At 48.2% G+C, this 23181-nt stretch overlaps 1 protein-coding gene across 1 annotated transcript in view; it reads left to right on the plus strand.

Moving 5' to 3' along the window:
* Positions 1–23181, plus strand: part of tmem255a (transmembrane protein 255A) — a 119901-nt gene that overhangs the window by 63074 nt on the left and 33646 nt on the right. The window contains exon 6 of the mRNA XM_041195219.1: positions 15361–15449. Coding sequence (XP_041051153.1) covers positions 15361–15449 — 89 coding nt within the window. The remainder of the gene's footprint in view (positions 1–15360; positions 15450–23181) is intronic.

Raw genomic sequence — 23181 nt, forward strand, 5'->3', positions numbered from 1 at the left:
GTTTGACCTGATGCCATGAGACGTCATGGCATCCGGAGTTGATTTGGAGGACTCCCAGGACAACTCCCTCCTGACTGTGTACCATTGTGCCGCCACCTCTAATGGGTCTGTCCTGCCGGTGGGACAGGACATACCCAGGGATGGTGATGGTGGTGTCTGGGACATTACCTGTAAGATATGGTTCCATGAGGATGACTATGTCAGGCTGACGCTTGACTAGCCTGTGAGACAGCTCTTCCAATTTTGGCACTAGCCCCCAGATGTTAGTAAGAAGGACTTTGCAGGGTCGACAGGGTTAAGATTGCCGTTGTCATTTTTGAAGTCTAGGTCGATGCTGGTTGGTCCATCTGGTTTCATTCCTTTTTTGTGACTTTGTGGCTGTTACATCATAGGACACTAGAATAGCATTTATACATCCTAGGAGAACCCTTCAGTATGCCATTTACACAGCAGAGTGATGTACCTGCAGGTTTAGTTTCAGGTCCTTGGTTTAGTGTCTGATCCAAAAGATGACACCTTTTAATGTAATCAGGTTACATTTCTTTTGCCATTATAACTAATTCTATTTTGATTGCCCTTGTATGTAGGGCATTGAATTCAAAGCAAGGATGTAATGGAGGATTTGTACAAGACATTGATGAGGCCACAGTTGAGTGGTATGTGCAGGCCTAGATTCCCCATTAGGAAAGGATACCAGCAATTGGAGCAAATTCACTAAGATGGTAAAAAGTGAGAAGTTACAGAAAAAAGCTCAAACAATTGTGGGTTTTTCAAAATTCTGATTTTTTTTCATATATTGGATGAGTAATGAAAAAGTAAACACTGAAAATGTGTTTCTGCTGGTGAATTTTAAGGAGGGGGCATGACCTTTGGATTATTGCTACGAAGGGGGCATTTAGAATAAAATTTACAACAGGCCATTGGAATGGAATGTTTGTCAGTGTCTTACTGAGGCAGAGATGATAACATAATTATGATGGAGATCTGTTAAACTTCAAATATTAATGATATCTGATGAGATTTTGATGGTAACATTAATTTGCTCACTACATTAGAGAGTCTCTCAGCTCTCTTTGTGTCTCTGTGGACTTGTCTTCATTATGTTGAAGAGAATACTGTCAGTTGTGTGAAATGTCACATTAAAGGCATATGAGTCATAGCTGATTTAACAAGGCCAACATCATGACAGAGCCACTTAATATTGTTTACCTTATTGTAGGAGAAAGCTGAAAGATCAGTGTAGATATCTATAAAATTATGACAGGCTTTGAGAGGATAGATGTAGAGAGATATCTCCATGTTTAGGGAATTCAAAAACTAGAGGTCACTAATAATGTGGAACTCACTACCACAAGGAGTAGTTAACTCAAATACTATTTAAGGTGACACCGAATAACCAAATGAGGGAACAAAGAACAGGATTGCCAATTGGGGTATAAAAAGGTGGGATAGCTCATAGACCAGTTGAACTGAATGTTTCTGTGTTGTAGACTTAATATAACTTAATATTTAATATCAATATAACTTAATATTAAACCAACTTTCAAAATTCTAGATTCTGGAATGGTTCCTGCAGATTGGAAGGTAGCAAATGTAACCCCAATATTTAAGAAAGGAGGGAGAGAGAAAACGGGGAACTACAGACCTGTTAGCCTAGAATCTTTAATAAAGGATGTGATAACAGGACATTTAGAAAATTATGGTAGGATTGGGCAGAGACAACATGGATTTATGAAAGAGAAATCATGTTTAACAAACCTGTTAATTTTTTGAGGATGTAACTAGCAGAATAGATAAGGGGGAACTGGAAGATGTGGTATATTTAAATTTTCAGAATGCTTTTGATGAGGTCCCACACAAGGGGTTAGTAAACAAAATTAGAGCATGTGGGGTTGGGGGTAATATACTGGCATGAACTGAGAATTGGTTAACAGGCAGAAAACAGAGTAGGAATAAATGGGTCTTTCTCAGATTAGCAGCTGTGGATAGTGGGGTACGGCAAGAATCAGTGCTTGGGCCCCAGCTATTCACAATCTATATCAATGATTTGGATGTGGGGATTAAATGTATTATTTCCAAGTTTGCAGATGACACAAAATTTAGGGAAGTGTGAGTTGTGAGGAGGATGCAAAGACAGTTCAAGGGGAATTGGAGAGGCTAAGTGAGTGGGCAAAAATTTGGCAGATGGAATACAATGTGGAGGAATGTGAGGTTATCCACTTTGGTAGGAAAAACAGAAATACAGAGTATTAACTGGTGAGAGTCTGGGAAATGTTGAACTGTTCAGGAGTCACTGAGAGGTAACATGCAGGTACAGCAAGTAATTCAGGCAAATGGTATGTTGGACTTTATTACAAGGGGATTTGAATGTAGGAGTAAAGATGTCTTACTGTAATTGTACAGAGCCTTGGTGAGACTTCACCTGGAGTATTGTGTGCAGTTTTGGTCTCCTTACCTAAGGAAATATATACTTGCCATAGAGGGAGTGCAACAAAGGTTCACTACATTAATTCAAGGGATGGAGGCATTGTCCTAGGAGGAAAGATTAAATTGACTGCGCCTATATTCTCTGGAGTTTAGAAGAATGAGAGGTGATCTCATTCAAACGTACAAAATTCTTCCAGGGCTCAACAGGGTGGATGCAGGAAAGATGTTTCCCTTGGCTGGGGATCTAGGACCAGGGGACACAGTCTCAGAATAAGGGGCAGGCCACTTAGGACTGAGATATGGGGGAATTTCTTCACTCAGAGGGGATGAGTCTTTGGAATTCCCTGCCCCAGGGGCGGTGGAGGCTCAGTCATAATGTTCAACTGAGATCGATAGGTTTCTACATGTTAAAAACATCAAGGGAATTTTAAAAATCATTTACAGGATGTGAGCATTGCTAGCTTGGTCAGCATTTATTGCAAACCCCTAACTGCTGTTGAGAAGGTGCTGGTGAGCTTCCTACTTGAACCACTGCAGTCCATGTGGTGTAGGTACACCCACAGTGCTGTTGGAAAGGAAGTTCCAGGATTGTGACCCAGCAACAGTGAAGGAACGGCGATATATTTCCAAGTCAGGATGGTGAGTGGCTTGGAGGGGAACTTCCAGGTGGTGTGTTCTCATGTGTCTGCTGCCCTCCTTCTTCTGGATGGTAGTGGTCATGGGTTTGAAAGGTGCTGCCTAAGGAGGCTTGGTGAGTTGCTGCAGTGCATCTTGTGGATGGTACACACTGCTGCCACTGTGTGTCGGTGGTGGAGGGAGTGAATGTTTCCAGAAAGGGTGCCAGTCAAGTGAGCTGCTTTGTCCTGGATGGTGTTGAGCTTCTTGAGTGTTGTTGGAGCTGCACTCATCCACGCAAGTGGAGAATATTCCATCACACTCCTGAGTTGTGTCTTGTCGATGGTGAACAGGCTTTGGGGAGTCAGGAAGTGAGTTACTTGCCACAGGATTCCTAGTCTCTGACCTGTTCTTGTAGCCACAGTATTTATATGGCTAGTCCAGTCCAGTTTCCAGTCAATGTGGATGTGGTGACAGTGCAGGAAATTGGTGTTGAAGTAGAGGATCAGCCATGATCTCCTTGAATGGTGGAATAAGCTCGAGGGGCTGAATGGCCTGCTCCTATTTCTTATGTTCTTATTGTTTGTCACACTGGTGGTGGAGGGGGGGGGGGGTGGGGGGGGGGGGTGGGAAACACTGCAAATCAGGCTCTCTAAGTTTATCCTTGCCCTGGAATGTTTGAGACTTGTTTCTGAGAAATGGTCTGATTCCTTCTAAGTTAGTTTTTCTAACAGGCAACTCCGTAACCAGGAGTTGCCTGATCTGGGTATGAGTGCCTTGTCCCCATTGATTACTTCTCCCAGTTATAGTGTCATACAGCCCATATAAAGGGGGCACACGGAGGCTCCATGAGAGTGGGCTCAACTTTTCGGAAAAATATTTTTTTGTGTTTATGGGCATCGGTGGAGACTCAGTACCAGGAGAGTAGTGTCTGGCATTCAAGTGCCCAAGGAGATGTGAACTTCCTGTAATTGAGTGACGTCAATGGCATTGACCCATTGTTACTGTTTATATTTTCAATAAACTGAATGATAGGTTGTGATATAAGCCACACACTCTGATGATTTGACCGTGGCCAGGGCGGGAGTGGAAAATACCACGAGAAGGCCAGAAATCAGTTCCACGTCACTGTGAACCCAGTTTGTGATTGTGTGCTGCAGCCTTCAAGGGTGGGCCACATATCCTGCCGTGGCACATTGGAGCATCATTTCAATAAACTTGCATCTCATTGTAAGGACTGTTCTCCGGAATCATCCCCCTCAGCGCTGGATTGTCCACATCACAACAGTATCAATAGTGACGTGCATCTGGCGACCTGCACTTTGCTTATGACTTTGAGGTTTGTTCGCACACCTTGCATCGTGCAGTGCTCGAGGTAATCAGTGCCAGGCTTCGCAGGCAGCGCCACATCACTTTCAGGGTGTTGTCACTGACAAGTCTCTACCTACCAGACCTGTTAGGGGTCCACTGGGGAACGGGGAAGACTGGCCTGAGGCATGGGGAGGGTCTGCAGGGTTAGGGCTCCACTGATGGTAAGAGTGAGGAAGGTTGTACTCAGACACATGAGCTGGGGGAGGGTGCAGGGAATTGTTGCCCTCATCACTCGGATGGGGGGAGAGCATGTTACAGATTGACACAAGGCACTTGGGGTCAGAATGGGAGGAGCGGTGAGTGAAGAAGTGCTTCAGTTTACATTGTTGAGCTTGTAGAGACTGATGATGTCCCAGTCCAGGGAGGGGGAGGACATGTCAGTTCTGTCTCAGTCGTGCCCAGCATGTTGTGTGCATGTTGGGCATTGTCGTAACATCATGCATCTTGGTCCGCAGGGTTTCTGCATCATACTGGGCCACAGATGGCACACTCTGTTAGGGGAGCTTACAGATGGGGAAAAGGCATTGTGGGGATGTGTGGGGGTTGTGGAGGTAGCTGTGTAAGTGGCCTCAAGATGTGGATGCATGAGGTCCACACCAGGCACAGGCACATCCACCTCAAAATGTTCTGGGGCTAACAAATGGATATCCACCACAATCCCAATGGGAACAAGGAATAGAGGGGGAAGATTCAGAGGTTTTGAAGGGAGGGAAACCTGAACATTAGGCTCCTCTGGGATGATGGGAGGGGTTCCACATACACATAGGGAGAGTCCAAGCTGGTCTGGCAGTGAGAGCTGAGCACCACCATCTTCCAACCTGCAGCAAGGGCGCACTACAAAATTAAAATGAGGAGAAACACTGCTGGTGGGGGCTCTGCGGGCAGATTGGAGGATAGCTGCATGCACTAGGGTGGGGCTTATTACATTGGCACCCAAATCAACAGCGCATTCCCAAATGAGGAGAGATGCACACCTGAGACATGTTAGGAGCTTTTCAATGACAATGCAGGGAATCAGGAAAGTGAAGCGACGATGTGCATTCATGCGAAGCTAATCCTGCAAAATGGCACTGATTGATCTTGTATTAACCCTTTGTTCGCAGCATGGAAATTCCCCAGAGTGATAACAAACTCCAGAGTAATTGGACGACTGGACAAGCTTCAGATGCATGTTACAATCATGGCACTGACAGGTTCACAGATGGGAAACCTCAGACCCGCTCAAATAATCTTGTTTCGTGACTAAATGTTTTCCTTCATTTTTATTCCAAAGAGCATAGTATCAGAGTGCAGTGAATGAGGATCTCAGTGCCTGGGCTAAAAGCAGCACATCCAAGTGCCTTGCCCAAGCAATCTCATGACAGTCAGTTATTTAAATTGGGGGAGAGAGGAGAACCTTGAAACGCAACCCACACTGGTCAGCATTTCAGGGGCGAGTAGTTGCCAACAAAGTCCTTGAACCCACATTCGCTGACGAGTCATTGACAGAAAGAGGACCTTTGCAGGCTGATGCTGCCCCTTGTCTGTTTCTCACTGAGGCTGCAGAGAGGAGACCATCAGGAGGATGGGGCCTGGATTTATTGCTGCTGCATAATCGCATACAGACAGGAGAGAAGAAGGAGAAGTTTTCAACAGAGGCACCTGGCTCGCCAAAGGGAGGAGCAAAAAATCTCAGGACCAAGGGGTAGCAGTGGCCCTTCTGGACACACAGGATGAGGCTCACAGAGATGTCATACGTAGGTGGCTCACAAAGCCAAGGGTGTACAGAACTCGAATGTCTTATCTGCAGTTGATCGAGAGACAGTGTTACCGACACCTCTGCATGTCCAGGGACCTGGTGTCTCATATTTGCCACATTCTCCAGGAATTGGCACCATGGGGACTGGGAGGGCATCCATTGCGGGTGGCTCTGAAAGTAACAGCCGCACTCAACTTTTACGCTAGTGGCTCCTCCCAGGGCTCCATTGGGGGCCTCTGCGGGATCTCTCAAGTGTCCACACACAACTGCATTCATGAGATCACAGGCACCCTTTTTGTCAAGGCCCACAATTACGACAACTTCGACATCAAGCAAGCCAGGACGCCAGAGCACTGGGCTTTGCAGAGATTGCCAGATTCTCACACGTGCAGGATGCAATCGACTATACTCATGTGGCTATGAAAGCTCCCTGGCAACAGACACTGCAATACATAAACAAGAAAGGCAACCACTCACTCAATATACAGCTGGTCTGCGACCATAAAAAACTGATCATGCAGATTTGCATCAGATACCCAGGAAGTGTCCACGACTCATATATCTGGAGTAGATCGCAAATTCTGGACATCTTCGAGGGACCACACAGGATCCAGGGCTGGCCCCTTGGTGACTAAAGGTACCCGCAAAGGATGTTGTTGATGATACCCACGCGGTGGCCACAGAATCCTGCAGAGAGCAAGTACAACGAAACTCATTCCACTACACAACCATTGGTGGAGCACACCATTGGCATCTTAAAGATTCTGATGCCTGGACAGATCTGGCGGAGCACTCCAGTACAGGCCCCAGAGGGTCGGTCAGATCATTGCGGCTTGCTGCAGACTGCACAACCTCGTACTGCAAAGGGGAGAGGACTTGCCAGATGCCGGGATGGAGAAGCTGCACATTTCCTCTGATGAGGAGGATCTTGAAGGGAATGCCAGTGATAAGTTCAAGGAAGCTGAGGCTGCAGGGGAAGAGGCCATAGCACATGCCAGTCAAGGCAGGCGTGCGCATGAGGCCCTCATAGCCACCAGATTCCATGAGGAGGATGACATGTTGCAGTGAGTGCACTCTTGGACAAGTGCCCTCCATCATGGGCCAACATGAACACCAGCGTTGCTAGTCCTCTCGTTTCACCCTTGCACTTCAATATGAGTGTGAATAATTACACATCAGGGTCACTTTGTCCTGATCCTTTGAAGGGCGATGAAGCCTCGGTAGCATGTGTCCTTGCTGAGATGAGGTGCTAAGTGGAGGAGGGAGTCCCAGCATCAGACGTCAGAAGGTGCTGCCTCTTCAAGCATCCCTCCAGTATCCCAGTCACATTGGCAGCCTACAAGAGCCAGGAACTGTTCTAGTATCCTCAGTGGGCTCGTAGCTGTATGCCTTGAATTTGACAAAGTTCCTCAAGGAGCTCCATCTCCAGCAGTGGGACAACGCATTCTGTGTAACATCAATGGTGAAACTGATCGGTGACACTTGAGCCAAGGCAGCCAAAGAGGTTCTGCAGGTGTGCTTCTATTCAGAGATGGCTGAATCCTCTGTGCCACCTTCTTCTCTATCACATTAACATCCGGCACACTTAGTTAGGGATGCTGGCCTGCTTTTATCCTCACCTCACTATACATGTGGACTATCTGAGAATAACAATGTTCAACCACTTGAATGCCAGATATTAAAATGCTTCCTCTTTAGGACACACGTTGTGCCCCCATGGCCCTTACAAACTCCAAAATGCTCAGACACCATCAGGCCCTCAAGGTGACAAGTCGTTGCTAGTAAAGAGCAGACTTCAGCTTCAGTACATCCTCACTCCTATCCCATTGCTCCCTTCAGCATTGTCTAAAGCTATGATGTGCGCTTCCAAAGCATGCTCAAAGGCTCTGTTGACCAACAAAAATCACCATTTGCAATTAGCACCACTTGTCTCGGTGGGTGTTTAGGTGATAGGATGCACAGCGCTGCATCCCAACATTGTGACAAGAGCCTGTGGCCACAATCCAGACAATTACAGGTTGAGAAACGATCAAGGTTGTAGGTTTGAGCACCAGGGCAATAATATGGCTGAGAGGGACAGAGCTTTGGCACCTTAAGATGGCAAGGTGCTCCCACTTATTGGTGAGGCTAGCAGATGTACACTTGGAAAGTTGGAAACAAGTTGACAGACAGGAGTGCACAGGAGCTCTGAGTATGGGCTCATAGCATGAAAACCCTGCTGGATGATAGAGAGCACATGGAGTTGCACAATATATAACACTTCTCCGTGCGTAAACACATCTCTCCTTGCAACTACAGCTTCACCTTCAAGAATGCAGATGAGATAGTAGGACACCCCTGCCTCAATCTTACACAGCCAAGAATGAACATGACATGACCCTGCAAAGCATGTGAACGAGGTTCCTTCCACAAGTGCACTTAACATTAAGGTCCAGGCATCACTGATGTCGAGCATGATCTGGGAAAGGGCTACACTCTGTGGTGATATAGAAGCACATGATATAGACGAGAGGCCTATGATAGCGACATCTGCACTAAGTGAGGTGAGGGACCATGGTATCACACCTGATTCCCCCCCACAGATCATCATAAAAAAGAGGCATACACAAGAGGAGATGTGAAATGGGTGCAATTCTGTTTATACTTGTGAACATTATATACATGTTGTGAACACCTATGCCACCCTTGTGCTCCTAAATCCTTTTAACATTCCCAACCCTACCACTATGTCTGGGTGCATCCCCACCATCCACAGCAGAGGCAGAGGCAGCGGGCTGACTGCTAAGCCCTGTTGTCTGTGATGACATTGACGGGCATCCTTTGGAGGGCCGAGACCTGGAGGGCCCCGGCCTGCTTTGGATATCCTGCTGTGGGGCAGGTGAACCCTCTTCAGCCTGTGGAGCTGGAGGTGATGGGGTCACAGGAAGAGGGTATTGGGATTGGCTGGACATTCATGAAGCCACCTGGGTGGATGGCCCTAGGGTGTCCATCGGCTGGTCCTACTCCCTATGAGTGCCATGGGGCCACTGGCTGACTCCTTGTGGAGAAAGGGCAACTGGAGTGAGATATAGGTGCACCCCCCCACCCCCCCCCCCCCTCGTGTAACCACTGATGGATGCCACTGAGGGCTGCAGCAATAGAGTGCTGCTCTTGCAGCAGTGCTGGACTGATGTCCTAGACCAAGGTCTCCATGGCAGCCGCCATCCTCCCAGTATTGACCGCGGTGCATTGGCATGCTGGCGCTATCACCTCAGACTGAAGACGGACGCTCTCCTCTATTGTGTGTTGCAATCTGAGGAGTGCAGCTGACATCTCTTGGTGTTCCCATGATTGTCGCTGCAGCTCCACCCACTGATTTAGGACTGAGACCGGAGGCTTGTCATCTGACTCAGACTCAGCAGATTCCTGTCCTCCAACAGCCCTCCGAGTGCCGACGACCTCGGATGTCCCTGCCTCCGCCTGCAGTGGACCAGATTGTGTGCTGCGCTCATCAGATTGTGACCTCAAGGCTGCTCTAGAACTAGGTCCCACCGAGGTGTGTGCTTCTGCGCTGCTGGAGGGTGTGGGTCAGCGCTGTGACTGGCCTTTAATGGTGCTGTCCTTCGGTTCCTCATCTGGGGTGTCGTTGGGGCTCAAGCTAAGTGCCTGGCTGGTTGAGGGCCTCGGGCGCTTGGCAGAGGTGCCTACGAAAGAAAGTAGAGATAATTAGAGCATGGCAGCAAACTCTAAAACACGGCAATGCACTCACGGTATGGTTGTCTGAGGGATGAGCTGGTGCAAAAACCCTGCGTGGGTGTGCACTGCCAACCTCATCGTCACCACAGGCACAGTCCACGTCCTCTCTGGCCAGCTCGATGGCTCAGTTCACGAAGCCAGTGAGTTCTGTCATTCCACCCCTGGTCTGGGACCTCTCCCGACAATTGTGTGTGAGCCTGTCCTGCATAAAGGCAGATGGAGAGTGTGAGCAGGAAGCATGCCAGGGCAGATGATAAGGATGCCTGGATTGAGCGGGTGGTGAGTGGAGCCATGGATAGGTTGAGGATGCAAGCTGTAGAGGAGGTGAGCCCCGATGGAGATGTGAGGGTCTGTGTGTGAGAGAGTGAGTGGTGATGTCCCTTGAGCTGGCAGTGAGTGAGATGCCAGTGAATGTCTGATGGGCTTGTGAGCGTTCCCACCAGCAGCAGAAATCGTGGCAGGCGGGGGCACTTAATTTGGCGGGAGGTAAAAAGATCTGTTTCCTGATGGCGGAATAAACTGTTGGAATTTTGCTCCCCCGACTTTCAAGGCAGGTTAAAGACGGGTGGAGCTTCCCAACAGTGTCAGGAACCCCATTTGCATGAATTAGCATCTCATGCATGCTCATTTAAAAGCCACCTCACCGGAATTACATTCGCCCTTGCAAATTAAGTTCCCTGCCAGTGGGACATTAGAATGTTCGGTTTTATGACTGCGTATAAATGGCCTGCATCCGGTGAGCTACAACCCTTCCATGACTTTGAGGTCCGTAGATATTGCTTTCTCCTCCTTGGGGGCCTCACATAACTTTACTCAAGTGCTGTTGGCGAATGCTGCGCCAAGGCTGGACAGGGGAGGCAGGTAAAGACTGGGAGTGGGGGTGGGGTAATGTGAAAGGGTAGAGTGAAGACTGGACAGGGGAGGCAGGCTTACGGTGGAGAATGGGGAGGGTGCCTGAGGAATGGGGAAGGGAATCTCCTGGGAAGCGGGGGTGTCCAGGGAAGTGAGGGGGGGGTTGAGTGTCTGGGAAGTAGGGGAGTAAGTGTCTGGGGTGGGGGGGGTGGGTGGCGGGGATAGGGTCTTAAAGTGTGGTGGTATCAACAGTGGGGTCCTGGGGGGGTGAATGCAGGCTACTGTTGGGAGGGAACAGTCACAGTCAGAGGGGGGAGTGGGATGCAGTGGGTGGCAGATCCAGGGTGAGAGTCTGGTAGGTGAAGGTCTCATTGGGGTGTGGGGGTTGGGGAAGTCACGGAGTGGGACAAGACAGTGGCTTGGATAACGGAGGGAGGACCAAGGTCAGGGTGGGCATGGGGACAGTACCGGGTGTTGGCTCTGAGAGGAGGAAAGGCATGTGAAGGTAGATCATGTTAGGGTTCAGGGTAGTGGGGGGAGAGGAATGGTGACATTGAGTGGGTCTGTGGTGATGGGGGAAGTTGGTGGGTGACAGGGGGAGAGTAGAAGGCGGTGGAGTGAGTTTGAAAGGTGACGGGCACCATTTTTCTAATCTGACCATGACCATCGAAGTGAGCGGAGGGTCTTTTCGGGTGGGTGGAGTTCAAGGTCAGCGCGTGGCCAACTAAAGGGAAATCCTAATAATTATGTGACAACTGGATTTCAAGGATGCTCAGATGTGCCCTCCTTTCTATGGTGAAGCCCACATTGCAGCAAGTTTGTTCCCGACTCGTGGAGCTGCCAATCGTTCTGTGCCATTCGCCATCTGCTGCTGTCAGAGGCAGGGATGCAGGGAGGTGGAATGCATCCAAGGGACACAGCTGGTAGAGGACAGCCAACTCACAACTCCAAACATCCATCATCCTGGGTGAATAGTCACGGCTGACAAGGGAATTACATGGTTAGTCTTTCTATGCTGCCAAAGCAATGGTCTCTAGGGTAATGGAGGCAAGTGGAATAGTGTCAGAGGGAGGCTTCCTGCACATGGCTCTCATCACCCTGGTCACCGAGCAATGTCTCCATAACAGATATGTATGAACGGGAGGAACACCCATCCCTGGTCCTCTGGGATGGCCTTTACCGCAAAGGGGTGGGAGGGGGATGCCTTGTCTAAATAGAGGCCAGGTGAAGGGCTTAGCATTTGCCTGCTGGCTTTGAGATGGAGGGAAACCTGAAAAGGAGATGCTCACTTAATGTATCACCTCAATTTGTTCACACATCCACCGAGGCGTTGATGATGCAGGCTGTAGGCAAGCCTCCTGGTTGGCACTGGGCCAGGAAGAGCAAGGGCCTGAGCAGCAAGAGGCAGCAGGGCCTCTAGAAGGTCAAGAGACTGGCGAACATGGAACACTGCAGCGGTGAGCATTGGTCCAACCATGGGACTATCACAGGCGGTGCCCTTATCTAAAGATGACCTTCATATGTCCCGGGATGTGGTTACTCACAGTCTCCAGCTTCTCCAGTATGAGCTGCAGCCGCAAGGACACTGGAGGAATAATGCAGAGCTCCTGGGCCTGAATGAATAGCTGCCTAGATGCTGTTTAAATATGGCACCAGGGATAACAGGGGGAGACTCCCTGCCCACCCTGCCACAAGATTCGCCGAGCTCTTCGCTGATGCATAATTAATGAGCTGAACGGCCATCTTGCCGCCCAGTGGAAATCACACCAACTTTCCCGCCCACCACCAGACTTAAGACTCCGGACCAGAAGATTCTGTCCTTTTTTTTTGTAAAACAAGATTTTAATCTGAGAAACTTAGTCTTAAATCTTTTTGTTGCAGTTTGTACTCGTTCGCTATGTCAGCCACAATGGGTCAGTTTTTTGTTGCACAAACGGCTGCATTTATTGACTTCGCAAAACTAGGGGCAGCACTTCCCGCACGTGTGCAGAGGCAATTTATCATAGTCACATAATAATCAGTGACTTATGAAGCTGTCTGCATCAAAAATGGTGTCTGTCTTCACAATGCCCCAGGTCAGCACACAATCTGACATCCTCTTTGGCTGGGAGTTAGAGCAGGTGGCAAGGGGGTGGGAGGGAGAGGGGTTGGAGTGAGAGCAGGAGGGACAGAGATTGGGAGGGAGAGGGGGTCAGGGACAGGGCAGCAAGTGGTTGGGAGAAGGGTTAGGAGAGAGAGCGTGGTGACGGGTCGGGAGAGGAAGAGGGGTCGGAGGGGGCAACAATGGGTCGAGTGAGGGGTTGGGAGTAGGGTGGCGAGGGGTCAGGAGCAGGGCAGTGACTGGTCGGGTGCAGGGTTGGCTGAGTCTGGTGACGCTGCAACTGCAGAGCTGCATGTACCGCACATGTAGCTGCAGTGCCTGTGACCTCAAAACCAGCTGCCTCATCAAAGATTTTACAGATCTATAACTAAGACAGAAGGAGAGAAGGTGCTTTAATCTGACGTTTTAGCACATACTAACAGAACTACCTGCTCGGCATCCCTTCAGTAGACAGTCTTCTCACACTTGTTTTGTGTCCTGAAGTGTTGCCATATTATATATTAAAAGCTGTTCCAAAGCCAGTGTACAGATTTCCATTGGCCAGGAAGTGATATCTTGTGTGGAGGTGGAGGAACTATTGACTCAAATCTATATGATCAGGCTGTCTGCAACAAAGTGCCTTATTTCAAGGCATTAAAGCTGGAGAAGTTAAGAGTTTGAAACCATTTGGTTTTCCCAACAATTTGAAATTCTTATAGTGGAATGAGGAAAATGCTGAAGGAAACTAGATCAACCAACTGAAACCCAGAGAAGAAAGTCACTGTGTGTTGGACAAAATAAATGTTTTTCTCATGATTGGTATTAGAGTCATGCTATGGGGGTGGGGGTGGGGGAGTGGAGGGGGGTGGTGGTTGAGCAGAGTTGGTGGAAGGAGCAGGCGAGCGATGCACAGGGCAGCTCCCCAAGCTGCAGGCAGAGTGACTTCACTTTGCACGGGTGCAAAGCTGTATGTGCACCAGCTCACTGATGTGAATGACTACACGTGTGCCAGCAGAGGGAGAGCAAGCCGAGTGCATGTGTAACCGTTCCTGGCCCCTTTTCTGTTCCTTTTCCTTAATTCTAAATAAATAGAATCAGCTTTTGATCTCTCTAGTGTATTGTCCCTCTATAGAACTGCAATGCTGTCCAATACTGTCATCTCTCAGCTGTCTTTTTTTCATTTCCTATCCTGAATACAGAATAGCCAGGAATGTTTCCTGCCCTTCCTGTCTATGTTTAAGCCACGCCTCTGATCTAGCCGCTATATCATAACTCCATGTGACAACCTTTGCCTGTGCAGCTTATAACGTTCCTCACATGTGCAGTCCAGCATCGTGCTTTGCTTCTTTGTCCTATTGCAATTTGTCTGTCCTAAATTTCTAAACTCGTTGTCTCCCCTCTCTGCTGCTACATCCTGGTGCCACTCCCTCTGCCAAATTAGTTTAAACCTTCCTATTTAGCACTAATTAATCCCTCCTCAAGGACATGTCCCATGCCTGTTCAGCTGCAACCTGTTCGGCTCTTCAGGTATCTTCAGCCTCAGGGCTGGAACTGATGTCCCAGAAATCTCCCTCCATGCCACTTCTCCAGCCACGCATTCACCTGCACTGTCTTCCTGTTTGTATATGCACCAGTACATGGCACTAGGCGTAATCCTGAGATTGCCACCTTTTGAGGTCCTGCTCTTTAATTCATTTCCTCTTCCCTGAAATTTCACCTGGAAGACCTCAACCCTTTTTCCATCTATGTCAGTGGTCCCAAGATGGACCACAACTGCTGGCTGTTGTCGGACTGTTGAGTGATATGTTCATCTGGGCACCAGGGAGACAGAACACCGTTCAGGACTCTCCTCTGCTATTGCAGAAACATCTGTCCACCCTTTGACTATTGAATTTCCTGTAACAGCTGCAATTATGCACTTCCTTGTAGTGCGGTACAGCTAACTCTGCCGTGATGGGGTGGATCTGTTTCTGACTGCACTTGCGAGGTGGCAGCCATTTCAGACGGAGATGAGGAGAAATGCCTTCACTGAAGTTTGTGAATCTTTAGAATTCCTTACCTCAAAGGGCTGCGAATGCTCAATCGATGAGAATATTCAAGGCGGCAATCTAAATTTTTGTATTCTGAGGGAGTTGAGGATATGGGGATCAGATTGAAAAGGGGAGGTAAGGCTGAGTTAAGGCCATAACCAGATCAGTCTTTGTCTTATTGAATGGCAGAGCAGGCCAGAGGGGCCGAATGGCCTGCTCCTATTTCTGATGGTCTCATAATTTTACAATCAGCCATGAGCTTATTAAATGGGGGAGCAGGCCTGAAGGGCAACACAGCCTACTCCTGCTTCTATTTTTAAAAATACTTCAGGCTCAAAGTGTACGGGATTGTGTATGACTGAACTCAGTAGAAGGAAATTACTGATATTTATGAATACTGTAATGTCAAATCGATAAAGAAACCAAACTGAGTAATTGAACCTATCAGGTTAAATACAGAAATGAAATTTTATTGCATAGTGTCAGATGACTGGATTTCTTCTTTCTAATAGGTGACGTGCCTGAGTCAGTCAAGTGCTCCCTGCATACTGAAAATAAAGAGTAACACCTGTTACTGTTGTGACCTTTATAAGTGTGGCCGGTGGGTTTCACTTTAATCTCTTGGTTTGTACATTTTAAATTAATTTCTGCTTTGATGTGAGTTAACTGTTCTCTGTTTAGCACTTATATTTTCCAGTCTAAAGCATTAGCAGTACAGACTATGGTACCAAGTCCCATTCACCACCACCCCTGTGTTCACTGATCTATATTGGCACCCAGTCTGACAATGCATCAATTTTAAGATTCTTGCCCTTGTTTTCAAACTCCTCCCCCCCCAACCCCCGCTATCTCTGGAACTTCCTACAGCCCCAAGATCCCTGAGCTCCTAATAATTCTGGCCTCTTCCACATAGCCGATTTCCTTCGCTCCACACAAATAACAAAATCAAAATACTGCAGATCTTGGAAATCTGAAATAAAAACAGAAAAGGCTGAAAAGACTCAGCAGGTCTGGCAGCATCAGATGAAAGGTCACAGACCTGAAACACTGGGCGTAACTTAATGCCCTCGCCAGAGGCAAGTTTGGAGGCTGAGGGGGGGAGCATTTAATCAGGCAGGAGGGTACAAGGTGGGTACTTCACTGCCTTCCCGATTTAAGTCCAGGGCGGGGAAGCTCATGGATGGTCTTCCCACCCTAACACCAATTAGGGCCTTAAGAGCCTCATCCCGCCTCTTCGGGTTGGCCAGCTGTTCTTGGAGGGGTGGGGTTTCTGACCCTACGACCCCCGCGGCTGGCCACTTAAGTGCCTGACTGGCACTGGCCTTCCCCAAAGCGGGCAACATGGGCCTCTCACTGGCTCTCTAGCTGGCAGGCAAGACCGACTGTTGCCTGGATTAAATTCCACCCGTTAACTTGGTTTCTCTCTCCACAGATGCTGCTAGGCCTGCTGAGTGTTTCCAGCATTTTCTGCTTTTATTTCAGGTTTCCAACGTCTGCAGTATTTTGCTTATTCTAGCCACTCTGTCCAGACCTCTCATGGATTTTGAACACCTCTATCAAATCTCCTTTCAACCTTTTGTTCTTTAGTCCCAGCTTCACCAATCTATCCCCATAAATGAAGTTTTATACATCATAAAGGAATGTAGGAAATTGGTGACAACACTACCCTCATTCGTGAAAAAGTCTTTGAGAGAGCAAAGTAGGGATGCTTATTCATATAAGTGGATTGATTGGATGATAAATTGAGGCCTTAGATTTTAAGAGTAAAGTTTTAAAGTTAATTGTGCTACACAGAAAGTCTTTTCAAAAAAACTATATTACTAAAATACATTTTTTGATTAATTTTCCTATAAACATTTCCTGTTTTGGTACTACCCAATTTTCTGCATTATTGAGAGCCCTTTATAACTTACCCACATTTTGGATCCCAACCAGTGACTTCTTATCAGAGCTATTTCCTTTGGATGTAGTATGAGTAACTACTCAGTCTACACTTTTATTGGTCATTGTCCTCATGTTTGTGTACGTATGATATTCTGAGAGCTATAGGGAATTTATTGTATTTTATCTTCCACATTACATATTGGTGATCTCAGGTAATTAGCCATAGTCCATGAGGGACCAAAGGCATCTCTCTCTGTTAAGAGAGACAAGTGGTTATATAGCTTGAGGGCAGCACTGCACATCAAGCATGGATCAAAGCCTCCATGAACTACCACCACCGGTACAGGGATTGAATTCTCAATGTTGGCATCATTCAGCACCATGCTCTAGCCATTAAGCTAACGGACCCCTATATTGGTAATCTCTAGCTACAATGCTTAGATTTGGAGATGCAGCCACTTATATATTGCCTGAAGGAACTTATATTACAGCGATTAGACCATGATTATTTCAGAGTTTAGCCTAGGCTGCAGGGCATGCAAAGCTGTATATTTAATCTCCACAATCGAAACTGGGCACATAACTTAAGCTGACACTGAAGTGCAATACTGAGGAAATGCTGCAATGGCCAAGTTGATATGTTAAACTGACTGTTCAAGGATCCCATCACAATATATGAAGAGAATTCCTACTGGTATCCTAGCGGAGATTTATCCCGCAACCTACACTGACAAAAGCCAACTAACTAGTTAGTATCTCCTTGCTGTTAGTGATGTACACAAATTGGTTGTAGTGTTTGCCTACATAGTCCCCCAAAAAATAATTAATTAAGGAGCACTCTATCCTGAGGATGTGAAAAGCAGACACTTGTAAACTGTTTTTTCCGAAATCAAGTTTGTTTTCCAGTATGGGTTTGTTATCTTATGTACAGTGAATGAGAAAAGGCCATCAAACTTATACACACTTTAGCCCAATACTTACTGCACTCATCCCTGTATTCCCTTTCTTTCTTCTCCCTTCTCCACTTTCCCCAGCTCTAGCCAGCCCCTTTTTTCCTCAAACTATCTAACCAGCTGACTCCTATCAAGGCCTTTCAATAGCTTTATAGATCTGAATCAGATCTATTCTACACCTCTCTAGCAAATCCAAACAGGAGGTATGAACTCTATCTCTGTGATTCAATGCAAATACACAATCATTCATTCACATTGTTCTTCTCAAAACCAGAGCTAAAATGCCCTCATTGAAATGGAGGGAACAGAGAGTACACAATACACCAGAGCCGTCTCACCAAAGCCTATCATTGAAATGACCCCAGCTTTATGCGGAACACTGCAGCCCAGTAGCCTTCTACCTTTGGCTGCCTGGCATTGATCTTTAGAGGCAGTTGAAGCCACTTCATTCCTGCCATCTTTGACTTGCATCCAGCCGTTATACTCCAGCCTGTAATTCTGCACATCTAGGGACATACATATAGTGCATGTATTTACAGCACAGACCTGCACACTTAAATACATTGAGCCATATTTGCTGATTTTTTATCTTGTTGGGCCCATTTCCCCAATCTGTCCAGATCCACTAGTGATCTATTTCCTCCTTTAAAGATCTTCTTTTACAGCACAATTTTGTATCATCTATAAACATATAGATTTGGTCCATGGTGCCTGTTTCAGCTCTTTGTCTGCCCTTTTCCAAGTCCTGCCAATTTTTCCCCCTTCAAGTATTTATCTAATTTCCTTTTTAAAGTCACTATTGAACGTGTTTCCACCACCTTTCAGACAGTGCATTCCAGAACAATTAGCAGTGTTTAAAAAAAAACCTTTTCATCTCACCTCTGGTTCTTTCGCCAAGTACCATAACACTGTTCTCCGCTATCAGTGCAAACAGCTTCTCCTGTTTACTCTTAACAAAACCCTTCAGGGGCTAGGATTTTACAGCCCCGCAACAAACTTTGGGAAGAATATCAAGGCGTTGAAGAGAGTACAGAGGAGATTTACTAGAATAGTTATGTGGAGAGACTGGAGAATTGGAGGGGCATTTGCAGGGCTAAAGGGATAGAGCGGAGAAATGGGACTGAATGGTTTGCTATACAGGTTTGTTATTTTATATGCAGTGAATGAGAAAAGGCCATCAAACCTATACACACTTTAGCCCAATACTTACTTCACTCATCCCTGTATCCCCTTTCTTTCTTCTCCCTCCTCCCCCTGGCAGATGCAGCGAGCCATTTAAATCTCCAGTCCATTTGGCAGGACCTTAAAATCCCACTGGATGGGAGGGGCTATAAAATCCTGGCAATGATCTGGAACTCTCCCCTTTAATTCCAGCTGTAAGGAGAACAGGCTTAACTTATAGGGTCAGAACGGCACAGGAGGCGGCCATTTGTCCCGAGTCCATCCAGCTCTCTGTAGAGCAATCCATTCAGTCCCATTTCTCCGCTCTATCCCTTTAGCCCTGCAAATGCCCCTCCAATTCTCTAGTCTCTCCACATAATTATCCTAGTAAATCTCCTCTGTACTCTCTTCAAGACCTTGATATTCTTCCTGCACACTTAAATACATTGAGCCATGTTTGCTGATTTTTTATCTTGTTGGGTCCATTTCCCCAATCTGTCCAGACCCACTAGTGATCTATTTGTTGCCCAGAATTTGACACAATATTCCACCTAACCAGTGATTTTTATAATGGTTGAGCATAACTTATTTGCTTTTGCGCTCTGTGCTTCTCTTTTTAAAGTCAGGAGCTGTATGCTTTTTTAAGTCTTCTCAACTTATCCTGCCACCTTCAAAGATTTGTGTGTATAACCCCCGTCCCTGCCCCCCGGTCTCTCTGTTCTGGCACTCCCTTTAAAAATTTATCATTCAGGTTATATTTGCTTTTCCTCAATCTTCCTATCAAAATGCTTCACTTTACATTTCTCTGCATTAAACCGCGTCTGCCCATTTGACATCTTATTGCAATGTTTCAACCAGACTGATTTTGAAACGTCCACCTGAAGTCGGTTAGCTGTTTGCTATTATTCCCAGCTTAGTTTCGGCAGCGAGCTTCAAAATTATGCCCTGCCTACCCGAGTCCAGGCCCTAAATATATATCAAAGAAAGCACTGGTCCTAGTGCCAGCCCCTGTGGGAAGATCACTCTGAATAAAAGCAGTGTTTACTACTACTTTCTTCTCTCTGTTCCTTCATAAATCTTGTATTCATGCTGTCATGTGTGGCTGTCATGTCGGTACCATGTGTCACAATAATGATGGAATGCAATTGGAAACCTGGGTTGTACTGTATCACTTGTTGTATACCATTGAAGGTAACCAAGGTCAGATGACACGTGGTCAGAAGTTAGCTGCCGGCAGCTAAATCTGTGCCTTTTTTCAGCCTGAGATGTGACATTGGGTGAAATTTTCCCAGCTTTGCATTAAGTACGCCAGCGGGCGGGCAAAATGGCGTCCTACCCGCCTTATCGTCTCAAACCCGCCTCATTATTTATCCACTCCCGGGAAACACCCCGTTTCCATGGCGGGCGGGCTCTCGTTCGCCCTCTCGCCGTCACCCTGCTGTTGCATCACGCCAGCCTCCCTGTTTAAAAGGCAGCCGCCAGCACACCGCTCATCGCCACCAGCTCACCACCACTGCCAGAGACACCACAGCCAGTAAAGGAAAAAAGACTGCAGCACCACGCCCCCCCCCCTCCCACCCCGGTTTAATGACGGGTCCCTCGAGTGACCGCTGATTGCCATGGAGGCCTGCCGGGATGTCCTGTATCCCCGCTCTGGCCACAGGATGGGCAGCAACATGACCAACCCGGCTTGGGTGACAGTGGCAGCGGTGGTCAGTGCCAATGCCCTTCAGAAGAGGACAGCCATCCAGTGCCGCAAGAGGATGAAAGATCTCCTTCATTCTGCCAGGGTAAGTCACTCTTTTCATCGCTCCCAACTCACACACTCACAAACCCAGCACACATCCACGGGGCCCTCACTCACTGCCAGTTCAAGGGACATCACCATTCACTCTCTCACCGATGCCTTCATTGTCCTCAGCCCGTCGATGGGACCACTCACCACCCACACAGGCCAGGCACATTTAGCATCTGGCCTGGCAGGCGTCCTGCTTACACTTTCTCCACCTCTATTCATGCAGGACAAGCTGACACACACACACAAGAGGGAGAGGTTGCACATCGGTGGAGGAATGCCCGCAACCAAAGTCCTCATGGACTTTGAAAACAGAGCCATCTAGCTGGCCGGCAATAACCGGGACCGGTCCTGTGCTGACTGTGAGTTCAGCGCTGCTCTACCAAGTGAGGATCTAGCAGTGCAACATCCATCAGACAACAATGCCATGAGTGATGTGTCCTGCTTCATAGGCCACTGCCATGCACTAATTATCTCTCCTTGCTTTCGCAGGCACATCTGCCAAACAGCTGGCAGAGTCCATGACCCAGAGCCTCCAATCAAGCCCTGAGGAAACTTTGGAAGGGGAATCTGAAGGCACTCTCCTCGAAGTTCTATCACAGCGCTCACTCACACCCTCCACCAGCGCAGAGAGACACACCTCAGTGGGACCTAGCTTTAGAATAGCCTCGGGATCATAATCTGGTGAGCACATTGCACTGTCTGATCCACAGCAGGTAGCGGTAGGAACTTCTTAGGTCCCTGGCATTTGGAGGACTGCTGGAGACCGGAAATTTGCTGAGTCTGAGTCAGGTGACGAGCCTCTGGGCTCGGTCATGTCACACTTGCTGGAGCTGCAAAGGCAAACTCAGGGACATCTGATGGAGAGGAAGGGATGTCCACTGCACTCCTCAGATTGCAAGGCATAATGGAGGAGTCCATCTTCCTTCAGATTGAGGTGATAGCGCTGACATGCCAACGCACCGAGGTCAACACTGGTAGGATGGTGGCTGCCATTGGAGACCTTGGTCCAGGACATCACTCCTGCACTGCTGCGTCGGCTCAACTCCATCGCTGATGCCATAGTCTGCTTACAACAGTGTACGCGAGAGGTGTGCTGGGCAGCTCGGTCTCAATCCAGCTACCTCTTCCCCTCACGGAGTCAGCCAGGGGCCTGTGGGCACCCATAGGGAGGAGGATCAGCAGGTGCACACTCTGGGCCCATCCACCCAGGTGACTCCAGGAGTGATCGGCCCATTCGAATCCCCTCTTCCTGTGACCTCAGTAGCTCCAGCTCCACAGTCCGAGGAGGGGGCCACTGCTACATAGCAGGACCCCGAAAGCAGGCCGGAGCCCTCCAAGTCTCGGCCCTCCAGAGGACACCTGCCAAAGTCATCACAGACAGGGTGTCGCAGTCAGCAAGCTGCCTCCACCTCCACTGTGGATGTCTGGGGAGCACCAAGACGTAGGGGCAGGGTTAGGAAAGTTAAGGAGAATTAGTTGCACAGCCTGGGCATGGGTGTTAATCACTTGTACATAATGTTCACTATTGTCAATAAATTCTCAAGAATGTCTCCCTTGGTTCCTTGTCCTGATGAGCGGTGTTCTTGTCAGTCAGATGTGAAACCTTTCTGCACAAGATAAAAGGCAGGTGTCTCAGTCCAGGGCCTCTTCAGACCAAAAGTGATGGCCCAGCCTTACACTCCCTGGAAACATTACTGATGCCGGCACCTCAGTGGTACTGGTCATTGCTGCCAGAATGTAGTGGGCAGGCACCACAGAATTCTCTTTCTCTCTGTGTGCTCTCAGCACCTTTAAGGAAAGGCTGGCCCCCATCGCTTCAGCAGCTGTGATCACTGATGCTGTGCTCCAGCTCCTGAAGGGCTCAGGTACTGAAGGCGAACAAAGCATCAGAATCTTCTAAAGTTTCTTGGCTGTGTCTCCATGATATGACCCTGATCACAGAGCGCAAGTGAGCTGCCCTCAGCCAGACAGGAGTCAGACATTCTCAGAGTCTATGTGAAGATCTATGGTGTGTCCTTCTGCACGTTGTTGTCGTCCTCCACAAATCTAGCAGGTATGAGGGCCTCCTGAGCATGCCTGCCTCGTCTGGCCAGTGCAAGGGCCTCATCCCCGTCATCATCACCTCTGAGGACCTCCTCACCCTCATCCCCATCGGTGTCGTCCTCATCGGAGGAGACGTGCAGCTCCTCCATCTCTTCCTCAGCCTGCTCCGCTCCCTGTTGCAGCACCAGGTTGTAAATGTGATGATGTGGACTGTATTGCAGGGCTCCAGCAGACCAGTCCAGGCACTGGAACCTCATTTTCAGCATCCCAGTGGTCTGCTCCACCAAGTTGCGAGTTGCAGCATGAACCTTATTATAGCATCGCTCTGCTGCAGTCTGAAGCCGCCGCACAGGTGTCATCAGCCACGTACTCTGTGGGTAGCCCTTGTCCTCGAGGAGCCAACCCTGCAGCTTCCGTGGACCCTAGAAGACGTCAGGGATCTGTGACCGACTGAGGATGTAGGCGTCTTGCACAATCCCTGGAAACAAGTGCAC

The sequence above is a fragment of the Carcharodon carcharias genome, chromosome 9, assembly GCF_017639515.1.
Source record: "Carcharodon carcharias isolate sCarCar2 chromosome 9, sCarCar2.pri, whole genome shotgun sequence".
NCBI classification, from domain to species: Eukaryota; Metazoa; Chordata; class Chondrichthyes; order Lamniformes; family Lamnidae; genus Carcharodon; species Carcharodon carcharias.